Source organism: Mucor mucedo, assembly GCF_025094135.1.
Source record: "Mucor mucedo strain NRRL 3635 chromosome Unknown EV154scaffold_82, whole genome shotgun sequence".
Classification (NCBI taxonomy): domain Eukaryota; kingdom Fungi; phylum Mucoromycota; class Mucoromycetes; order Mucorales; family Mucoraceae; genus Mucor; species Mucor mucedo.
In genome coordinates this window covers 44,690-54,984 of record NW_026252366.1, presented here as the reverse complement: position 1 = coordinate 54,984, position 10,295 = coordinate 44,690, and the positions used below count along the sequence as shown (strand labels likewise).

At 37.3% G+C, this 10,295-nt stretch overlaps 5 protein-coding genes across 5 annotated transcripts; 4 read left to right on the top strand and 1 right to left on the bottom strand.

Annotated features, from left to right (window-relative positions):
- Positions 1–300: 300 nt before the first annotated feature.
- EV154DRAFT_544844 (regulator of chromosome condensation 1/beta-lactamase-inhibitor protein II) lies at positions 301–1,820 on the top strand. Its single transcript, XM_051604625.1, has 5 exons — positions 301–507; positions 571–757; positions 816–1,204; positions 1,267–1,489; positions 1,565–1,820. The coding sequence occupies exons 1-5, from the start codon at positions 349–351 to the stop codon at positions 1,717–1,719; spliced, it is 1,113 nt and encodes a 370-aa protein (XP_051455084.1). The 5' UTR covers positions 301–348; the 3' UTR covers positions 1,720–1,820.
- A 176-nt stretch (positions 1,821–1,996) lies between these two features.
- Positions 1,997–2,680, top strand: EV154DRAFT_483868 (uncharacterized protein; the record flags this gene model as incomplete). Its single annotated transcript, XM_051598611.1, has 3 exons — positions 1,997–2,088; positions 2,148–2,163; positions 2,243–2,680. The coding sequence occupies 3 exons, from the start codon at positions 1,997–1,999 to the stop codon at positions 2,678–2,680; spliced, it is 546 nt and encodes a 181-aa protein (XP_051455083.1).
- Positions 2,681–2,817: 137 nt separating this feature from the next.
- EV154DRAFT_516926 (E2F/DP family winged-helix DNA-binding domain-containing protein) lies at positions 2,818–3,978 on the top strand. The gene is made up of 4 exons (XM_051602440.1): positions 2,818–2,977; positions 3,051–3,282; positions 3,352–3,715; positions 3,793–3,978. Exons 1-4 carry the CDS (start codon positions 2,935–2,937, stop codon positions 3,871–3,873), a joined length of 720 nt encoding a protein of 239 aa, XP_051455082.1. The 5' UTR covers positions 2,818–2,934; the 3' UTR covers positions 3,874–3,978.
- Positions 3,979–5,807: 1,829 nt separating this feature from the next.
- On the top strand, positions 5,808–7,143 carry EV154DRAFT_516915 (uncharacterized protein). The gene is made up of 7 exons (XM_051602439.1): positions 5,808–6,118; positions 6,182–6,251; positions 6,311–6,390; positions 6,449–6,526; positions 6,597–6,758; positions 6,810–6,886; positions 6,944–7,143. The coding sequence occupies exons 1-7, from the start codon at positions 5,912–5,914 to the stop codon at positions 7,137–7,139; spliced, it is 870 nt and encodes a 289-aa protein (XP_051455081.1). The 5' UTR covers positions 5,808–5,911; the 3' UTR covers positions 7,140–7,143.
- On the bottom strand, positions 7,144–8,235 carry EV154DRAFT_516913 (RNase P subunit p30-domain-containing protein; the record flags this gene model as incomplete). The annotated part of the gene is made up of 6 exons (XM_051602438.1): positions 8,137–8,235; positions 8,017–8,078; positions 7,861–7,956; positions 7,601–7,808; positions 7,411–7,543; positions 7,144–7,356 (listed from the first exon to the last, which is right to left on the bottom strand). The coding sequence occupies exons 1-6, from the start codon at positions 8,225–8,227 to the stop codon at positions 7,146–7,148; spliced, it is 801 nt and encodes a 266-aa protein (XP_051455080.1). The 5' UTR covers positions 8,228–8,235.
- Between the last annotated feature and the right edge of the window lie 2,060 nt (positions 8,236–10,295).

The window sequence follows — 10,295 nt, the reverse complement described above, 5'->3', positions numbered from 1 at the left end:
TTCTGCTAAATCATGCTGTTTTATATAAAAAGAGTAAAGTTGCGTTGTCGTAAGATTCTGTAAGGTAGCTTGCTAATTGTTTTGTGGCCCAACCTATTTTCTTTAGCTGTATCAAAGCATACTGGCTCGGATCACCGAACCAATCAAGTGGGCCAATGGTTAGACGATGCTGTGTCGCTCCCTCCCATTTCTTTCATGCCCTTTCCTTTCATCACCTTTCTTTCAATCCATGCCACCCAGTGCGACAGGGAGATTGAATTTTATTCAGACAAACTTATTCAACATAAAATAAAATAAAAAGGGTCCCTCCCCCCCCCCCTTTTTTTTGCGCTGACACACACTGTTGACATGTTGAAACACGGTATTCGTAAAGTCCACACTCAGGCCTCCAAAACCGTCTTGTACGGCTGGGGACAAACGCTAGCATTACCCTTGTCAAAAGGAAGTACCGATCGTATCTTTGATCGTCCTCGATCATTAAAAGAGGAACAAGATTATGCTTTACCTGTAAGTTTCTGTTTTTTTTTTTGGTTTGTCATTAATGAGGGTTTCAAACTAAATTGGCAATAGAAACATGCAGACATCACTCGTGTGGCAACAGGTTGGGCACACTCATTGTTGGCCTTTGACAATCAAGTGTATGCATTCGGACTGGATCAAAGTGGGCAATTAGGTGGATCCCATGCAACTTTTCCCGACGAGGTGAAATTACTTGCCTGTGGAAGAGAACATTCTCACGTCGTCACAGAGAACAAAGGTATAAAGGAGAGAGAGAGAGTGACAACACAGCACATTTATTTATCTTCTTTATATAGAGGGTACACAATTATACTCTTTTGGTAATAACATGTATGGTCAGCTCGGTTTGGGTAAATCCAAGCGATCGGATCCGGGTACACTGGTATGCGAGCGCACACCACAACCTGTGCATTTCAACCATCACATCACCGATATCGTCTGCGGTCTCGATCACACCGTTATCGCAACCCAGCAGGAGGAGGTCTACGCCATGGGCTGGGCCGCAGACGGTCAATTGGGTCAGGGTTTCGAAGACAAAAACCGTCCTTCCAAACTGCCATTCCCTTATCACGTAGACAAATTATCCAGCTCCACTGATTTCACCTTGGCTTCGACACCAGGCGGATTATGGACCTGGGGTAATTCAGAGTACGGACAAGGACTTCAGGGTCGAATCATTGACAGAGTAAGTACACGATACAACCTATAAAAAGACAAGAGAAACTCAACACCTATATAAAAAAAAAGATACTGGAGCCTCTTAAGATACAAATGGATGTGTCTGACTTTGCAGCAGGAGGACCATTTTCTGTGATCTTGGCCAGTGATGGACAAGTGTACACCTGTGGTTATGGAGCGTTGGGGTTAGATAAGGTGATTCAAACTCTAGAACCAACCCTTGTTCAGGGATTGTCCAACAAGGAGATCATCAAGGTATTTGCCTCTACAGATTATGCAGCCGCGCTCTCAAGTAAGATACCATTTTTTTTTATTTGATTGTTGGATGGATGGATGGATGGTTGTACTAATGATATCATCTAAACAGAGAACGGAGACCTGTATACGTGGGGCTTAAATGGATCAGGTCGATTAGGGTTGGGACCTACAGACGCCATTGTACCAAAACGTGTTGATATCGATAAACAAGTGATCGACGTATCCTTAGGAACCAATCACGCTATTGCAACATGTGCTGAATAAAATTGTGGGTGGGGCTCCTATAAATGTTTTTTTTTTGGGGGGGAAGAGGAGGAGAGATAAATGAGGGAGCCAAGCCTAAATTGTAACGATACTTCTTAGAGAGACGAAAGCTTGTCAATGTCAAGTAATACTAGAGTGCAGAAAAATGTAGTGCAAAATGTTCTATAAAAACCGGGGATGGAAAATGCTCCGAATGTGTCAAAAATTTCCTTTCTGTACATGTGAGAGGGGGAGGAACATTTTTATTTATTGTTTTCTCTTTCTTATTTATTCCACCATGAAGAATGAAAAAAAGTCGTTTCAATGCAAAGGATATGGTCATTGTCGCATGAGGTTTAGTCGAAGTGAACACCTGGCAAGACATGAAAGGTAATAATTAAAAAAAAAAAAAAAAAAGGTCATTTATCCTTTCTAAACCCCCCGATTAGAAAACATACTGGCGAGGTGAGAAAGAAACTAAAAAAAAAAAAAAAGCAATATAAATATTTACTCTCTATCTCTCTCTCTCTTTTTGTAAAATTAGAAAGCTTGCATTGTGCCCCGTTGTAGTCGCAAATTTGGTCGGTTCGATAATATGATGCAGCAGACACAAACACATGAGATGACGGTCAGCAGAAGCAAGGCAAGCAAAAGTATGTCTGTACTCATGGATGAGCTCTTTTTACTATCAGATTCCAGTGTGCTTACATCCGATGAAGAAGAAGATGAAGAAGAGGAGGAGGAAGAGATGATGATATTGCCTCATTTAGCCAATTATTTGGTGGACCATCCCGATGAGCCACCGGAGAACTGCTTCTTTAAAAATTATCACCGTTTATCAGAAGGGGACTTATTATACCCAATTGAATATCTGTCCAATAGCAATCCCCCAAATCGAACAAAAGACGACGATATTTACATCACCCTGGACGAATTGGAGGCAATACAAGGATTAGCTTGCTTTTATACATGTCAGAAATAGGAGGGAAAAATAAAATAAAAGAGGGAGGTTTTCTCCTTTGTTGGAATATATATGTTTTTTCGGTCTGTGCATGTATATTCTTTATTATTTATTATTTATTGTCATGGCTACACAAAAGGACGACATTGCAGCTTGATGGGCGTATAATTCCCCCCCTTTTTTATTATTTTTTTTTTTTTTATTATTTTATTTGTATAAATTCAATTCTTTTTGTTCCCTCTCTTTTTTCTTCTTTTTTATACTTTATTAAAAAAATGACCAATAACCACCACAGCAGACGCACCAAGCATGAGACGGGTATAACAAACACACACACACACACACACACATTGTATATTCTTGTTAGACTCACCATCCTATAAAATAATAGCTCCTTTTCAAATCCAGTCAACGACGTCGCAATCATGCAGATACGATTCATCACTTGGCTTATTGACCAAGAAATTCATTGCATTACTTCGCTCCAGTGCCCATGGTGATTTAGACCTAAACAGAGCTGCCACGCAACTTAAAGTACAAAAGAGACGTATATACGATATCACCAATGTACTTGAAGGCATACGTCTAATTGAGAAAAACTCCAAGAACCATGTGCGCTGGATGTAAGTTTGCCTTTTTACTATATTTTTCATATATGGGGTAAAAAAAAAAACTAAAAAGTAAAAAAAAAGCGGGAATGCTGCATCTACAAGTAACAATACATCAACAAATGATCTTGAACAACGGCTTGCATATCTAAAGAAACATAACCAGACATTAGAGAAAGAGAAAGAACAGCTCAATCAATTCAAACAGCAAGTGGATGATGAGATCGAAAGAGTGCTAAAGAATCACTCTTCCTATTGCTACTTGACACTAGATGATATTGCCCAATTTGAAGTGGTCATGGCAGCTCAGCAGGAGTCCCTCGTGGTCGTAAATGCGCCTTATGATACTGAAATCGAGGTGCATAATAACACGAGTCACGATTCTTCTTCTTCTTCTTCAATATACCCCTACCCTTCCATGACTAAAAAGACTAGCAAATCTGAAAAGGTATAATTGCTTTTTTTTTTTTTTTTTTTTTTTTTTTGCTTGTAAGACCCTAACCTCCCTTTTTTTTTTCCTTTTAGACCAAATGCTATATAAGGGTACCTGATAATTCAAATCAACCATTACGTATTGTTTCTTTACGCCAAAAAAAAAGAGATTAGGATTCCTTCTTTTTTTCCTGGTGAAAATAAGCCCCCCCCCCCTTTTTTTTTATTTCTCTCCTTTTTTTATACATAAAAAGTTGATTTCCTTAATTACACTCACGGTACCCAATTTGCGCGTTTTAAATATTATTGGCTAATTTACGCTTTTCTCGCGTCATCCTGAATTTCAATTTACTTCAATGCGTATATTTTCTTTAAAAAACTTTTAACATGTATTCAATCATTGGGAAAATTATGTTCGGAAGAAGAAGTTAATCCTCATAAAACAAATCTGTAAGTAACTTTACTCAGTATTCTGAAAAGTAGCCTACAGATCTCGACATGAACTTCTTGAAAGAATGGCGCAGCTAGAATAAAAAATATTAATTCAGGCAACTTTTAAAATCTGCAGCATCAGCCATAAAAGCAGCGATTAATGTTAGCACTGGGCCAAGAAACTGAAAAATAATCCTAATTTCGATATTTTCGAAAAACAAATGAACAAGATAGTTAGGAAGAAAAGTCAGCACTCATTAATTGAGTTTTTTTTATGACAGCCCGCATGCCCGAGTATCTGATGGCAAAGTCAAGAACTCTGACGATGAAAACGAAATATGAAGAACTATATAATGTAAGATCTTTATCAAATAAAAAAAAAATACGAGTGTCCCATCAACAACAACATACACACCTACCACCGCAGCTGACAGGAACAACAACAAGTTTGAAGAAGCCATGATATTTACGCTGAATTTAAACAAAAGAAAGTGAAAAATGGATTAGGGCTGTTTTTTTTGAAAGAAGGAAGGGATTTAAATATATAAAGACTTTCCACGGCTTACCTTTCTCTTTTGCGACTGAAATTCGGCAGGGTTTTGTTAAGAGTTGCATATATTGGGTTTATGCCGTCTTATTTATTCCATTTTTATATGCCGATTTTTAAAAAAAAACGTATCACTTTTAATACTAACGCTCATAAATAATAATTAGATTTCATTTAAACCTCACCGATTCGTATAAAAAAAGTAGATAACTAAACAAAATCTATGCTCGCCGTGATTACAATTGCACATTATACTTTTTAAGAGACGGGAGAGTGTCTCACTTTTTTCATATGTACAGCGCCTCCTTTTTTTTTCTTTTCCCGCTTCAAAATTTGTTTGTAAAACCTTAATCATTTGTCTTTTATTGGCTCACATTGGGTTGTTTGTTACGTCAAATCTCGTCCGTCCCCTCGTCCGCTCTTTACTCATCAAATCATCTGGAGGCACACACTTTTCTTTGTTGTATGCTGCTGTGAACTTTTCTTTTGGGTCTTATGGTTCTCCTTTTGGGAAGCAGTCTTACTGATTGGTTTTTTATTGTAGTTCAGATATTTAAAGTGATAAAATTATTTTTGAGGCGGGTCTAGGGTTTCCCCGTAAGGTAACTTTGACAGCCTTCAGGTAATTTTGATTGCCCTCGAGGTAATTTTGATGGTCCTCGAGGTAATTTTGATGGTCCTCAAGGCAATTTTAATTGTTCTCAGGTCGTTTTGATTGCCCTCCAAGTAATTTTGATTGTCTTCTAGGTAATTTTGATTGCCCTCAAGTAGTGTTCGGAATGAAGACCTAACCTTTCGAGCGAGTTTAGGTCGTGTGCCAGCTGAAGCTCATTTGAAAGCTTTTTTTCTAAAGATTGTATGTTGAATCACACATAGAGACTATCCATGTAATAAACTCAATTTCTCGACGTTACTGATTAATGATCCAAAAGTTCCAAGATTTTTTAATTAAATCATAAAAGGGCTGGCATTCTTTGTACATTTTTTTTTCGTATAAAGGCCTTCTTTGTACAAATCTCTCTCTCTGTAGAAATCTACAAGCTGATGACGCACCCTTAAATTTCAGCTGGTGTCAGTAACACTCTGCTTTCATACCATCATGTCTTGCAATGCTAAATGACGCCTTTCTAATTTGCTTGTGTGACTTTCTTTTTTTTTCTATTTTTCTCGCATGGTTCATCCCACCAAACAAAATCTTTTTTTTTTTCTTACCCTTTTTACTTTTTTTTCCAAATGACTACACCAAGTGCTCGATTCGGCGAATTACCCAGTCTGGAATTACCAGCCTGCCTCGACTTTCTCAAGCTCAAGTCTTTCCCTCTTAAAGTATTCCCTGCCGTCAACGAACCAGAAAGACCCGTCGACGACACCTTGTTTATTTATGGCCCTGGTTACCGAAACAGCGAAGCCAGTTTTGACGTCGACTGTCTGATTATTCAGGTAAAAAGAAAAACAAATAGAGACGCAATGATCTAAAAAAAACTAAATGGGCTTTTTGAAAAGATGTATCTCGCCTTTTGTGGTATCGAACATAAAGTTTACAACATCAATGCACCAGAGGCTTCACCTTCTGGTAAATAGACCATAAAATCATCTTAACTTGTATATTCATGTTTTGCATAAAATCCATAGGCCAGCTTCCATTTTTGGCAACCGTATCAGGGGCCATTTACGATAGTCCTCAAACCATCAATTGGGTGAAAGAAACAAGAGTAAAAACCAAAGTAAAATCGATACACTGGTAAAAATACTGAATTTTATACTTTATAGAAATTGGAAAAAGAATCTGACAACGAACAAGCAAAGGCATTCATTGCGCTCGTACAAAACAAATTGAAATCTGCATTGGTAAAACCCCACACACCAAAAAAAAAAAAATTCATGCAAAAAAAAAAATTAATTTATCCATCCCCCGCAGTTATTCTCCATGTGGATGGAGCCTTTGAATGCAACAGAAATTACACACAAGGCTTACTTTGGACACGTGGCATCACCGGTGAATAAAGTGTTGGCTTTCCAAAAGCAAAACCAGGTGGTGCAGTCCTTATTGACCGATAGAGACATTCTTGTCCGCGAAGAAGTAAGTTCCCCTTACTTATTTACTTTATTTGCTAAACATACACTCCCCTAGATCTATCAAGATGCTGCTCAAACCTTGGAAGCGCTCTCTGTCAAACTGGGCGACCAGCCCTACTTTTTTAATGCCAGGTACCATATTGTACATCTTATACGTACCACATAGACTCACATATTTTTTATCATCAGCGAACCTACTTTTGTAGATGCCGTCATCTTTTCTCATCTTCACTGTATCTTGAGCATGCCCAAGATCGTGGATGGTCAATTCACAGAGGAAGAAAAGCGTCAAGCATCCACATTGAGCAAATTAGTGCGCAAGCATGACAACTTGGTCAGATACGCAAAGACTATTTTTGATGGATATATTCGACAAACCAAATAAAACCTTTTATTTTTTTTCTTTTTTCGCTTTCTTGTTGGCTCCCCCTTGCTGTTTGGAGTCGCCTGTGTCTTTACGCTTCAGTTGAATGACGTCCTCTGTGATGCCAATCACGGCATTATAAGTTCTTTTTCTAGTCTCGGCCTTCTTTAAAAGTCGAGGATAGTTGACAGAAACCGATTGTTCGATCTGATCATGTGTCATGCCAAACATGGTTCCTCTACACAAAGTATTAATCTTTCCACTCTATTCCCTTTTTGTTGCATTTTCTTACAGTATTCTGATATCCGCAGGTCGTCGAATGTCTAATGCTCGAATCGCTTCACTGGAGAAAACCAAGTTGTGACCTCGTGTCACCTCCACAAGTCTTTTTACCGCATTAAAAAAAGCGAATTTCCTTGCTGGATCTACACTCTTTTTTTTAAAAAAACATGTCGCAAAAAAAGATTTCTTTTTTTTTTTACCTCTGAAAGATTGACTGTAACAAATCTCAAAAAAGATGCCACGACTGACAGCCACTTGAGCCGCCACAAACCCAGGGGAAACTTTGGACGTTGCCAAATCCAGCGAAATCATGTCCACTTCTAACGTTTGACAGGCATGTTTGCAAACATCAATGGTCGTGGGACGCACCGCTAAAATATCGATATTTGGATACGCTGAACTGACCGCCTTTCAACATGTAGTTTTAGTCCCTGTTGTATGCTCGTCTTATTTCACTTACGAGCTGGTAGTTCTTTTTGGGATCCTCAATAATAATCGTAGCTCTTGTTAATTGCTGCATGTTTTTATACTTTTTACCCGCAACAGGTGCAATCGTCTACATTTCTCTTTTTTAAATATACAACGTTCCATTAACCGCCCTTTTTTTATTTTTTACCTTGACATCGGCTAACTTCTCTCGAACGGTCTTGTTCAATGCAACAATACTATGACTATCAACTTTGTCGCGACATTAATACACTGTCAAACACTCTATTCTTTATTTATTTATTTTTACATGAATCGATTCTACCCAAGATCTTTTCTATACGTTGAAGATCCGCTGCATCGTTGGCATTGGGGTATGGAATATTGAAATCGTAAATCATTTTTTTCTTTGAAAAACAAAAGCGGAAGCTTTTCATTTTTTTTTTTTTTTTTTTATGGATGTGTGTGACTGAGCACCAAGGAATTTTAACAGTCTTCCAAAAATATCTTAAAGACGCTTCTGTTATACCCTATGGATCATCGTCATCCCTAGACTTTTTAAAAGGCTATACGGGATGATTATTGTCTCGGCTGCCTCAGTTGTTCGATATCAACCTAAATCATGTGTAGATCACAATTTCATGAGAGTAAATCTCAAGTTCAGGGCATATTCACAATGTTAGTGATTTAAGCAAACGGAAAATGATTTTTATGGATTAGATGATTACAAAACTGTCCTGGGAGAGTCCTGTCTTAATTTAAAAAAGACGTATGCTTGAGTATTTCAAACATTCTGGTTGGGTTTGCTGGAGTTTTCTACGTCACCAATGGAGAGTCATTTGCGTTTAAATCGAAAAATAAAACCGGCGCGAGAAGGGAGTAAAAAATAAGACATACCTCAGATAAAAGTTCTGAAATACAAAACATCTATGATGGTATCTGATAATAAAAAACATGCAGAAATCCCGTTTTAATATGTTCAATATATAAAAACGGTGTTAAGGGATTGCAAAAAGGTTGACTAGTGATTAGTTTTCATCTATTTATCAAGAAGAAAGTAGAATGGTTCATTTAAGCGTCAAAGCAAACTCTCGCGAGAAGACACTTTTATCAAAACATCTAATAATGAAAAGAGTTCCGAATATATGGATCTATGCTTTTATGTCATCAAAAATGGTCAATACTTTAAGCAAACATTGCATTTGGCCACAATATCTTTTATTTTTACAGCTAAACACCGAATTACTGATAACAACGTTCCTCCAAGGTAAAATCTTCAGATTCGAGACTTTGACTATGCTATATTATAATAAAAAAGATGCGCCCAATATGGTTTCTTGTTCCTGTTTTAAAATTCTCAGCAGATGCTATACTCAGTATTGACCTTCTACTCTGTTTTGCTCCTTTTCATCGCTTAACACGCTGTTTTGAATTGAATTTTTCATATAGTAAATCGTCGTCCCCGTACGTCCTTTCAAGCCAAAAAGTTGCTCAGAATTATCTAAAATATCATGTTGGATCATTAGTTTTTGATTTCAAATTTTTTTTCAAAAGACCTGAAATTGGCCAAAACACAAAGAGTATACCTCGAGGAAAATCCCAAAATTTACAAATACACCTTTTAAATACCCTTCCTGTAAAATTTATGGAAAGTGTTATTAGACAACTATAGCCCAAATTTAATGCTTTTTACACTGGTGCTGTTTTTAGAGCAGTTTTATTATTAAAAAAACTATACTCAGGGCATAATTAAAAAAACTGTTTTTGTTAGACAAAGTATTTTTTCTACATAGTGAATTATTTTGAAAAGTATACCAAAAGATTCTCCTAAATTTTCTGTACATTTCCTGTATACAATTACCTTAATAAAAGTTTGATATCCAGCGTCTTTACTTTGACACGAAGATTTTAAAATCTCATTTTTGATCAAATCGTTTCTGGAAAAGCAATTTGATTTTAGGCGTCACAGACGTCGGAGAACAAAAATAATTAAAAGGTCTTGGAGCTAGTGTTTGCGCGCGTAAAACATGTTTTTCCTTTCAACAACACAGTGGATCGTCAAAACAGCCTCAAGCTTACGACGGAGCTTGTATAATATATGCTGTGTCCTCAGCTCAATGCACTAGGAGACTATCAATCAGTAAAAAGTGTGACGCAAACTTTTTTTTTCCCCTTTGAAACTTTTTTTTCATTCACAATACATAAGGATGCGTCTTTTCCAACCAGACTCAATCCTTTAACCCGACAGATGTCGATCAAGTAAAACTGCCTCAATTTAATGTACGCCCACTTCATTCCGCTAAAAAGTTAATGAAACTACATCTTAAACAGAATGGAAGCGACCAATGAGAACAACTGTTTATTTATAACGAGATAACAATCTGTCTATGTGAATATTGGCGTTAGTGCCGAAAGGTGGAGCTGCTTAGGCTCTTGGTGACACCAGACATGATGTTGTGGTAGGAGAAT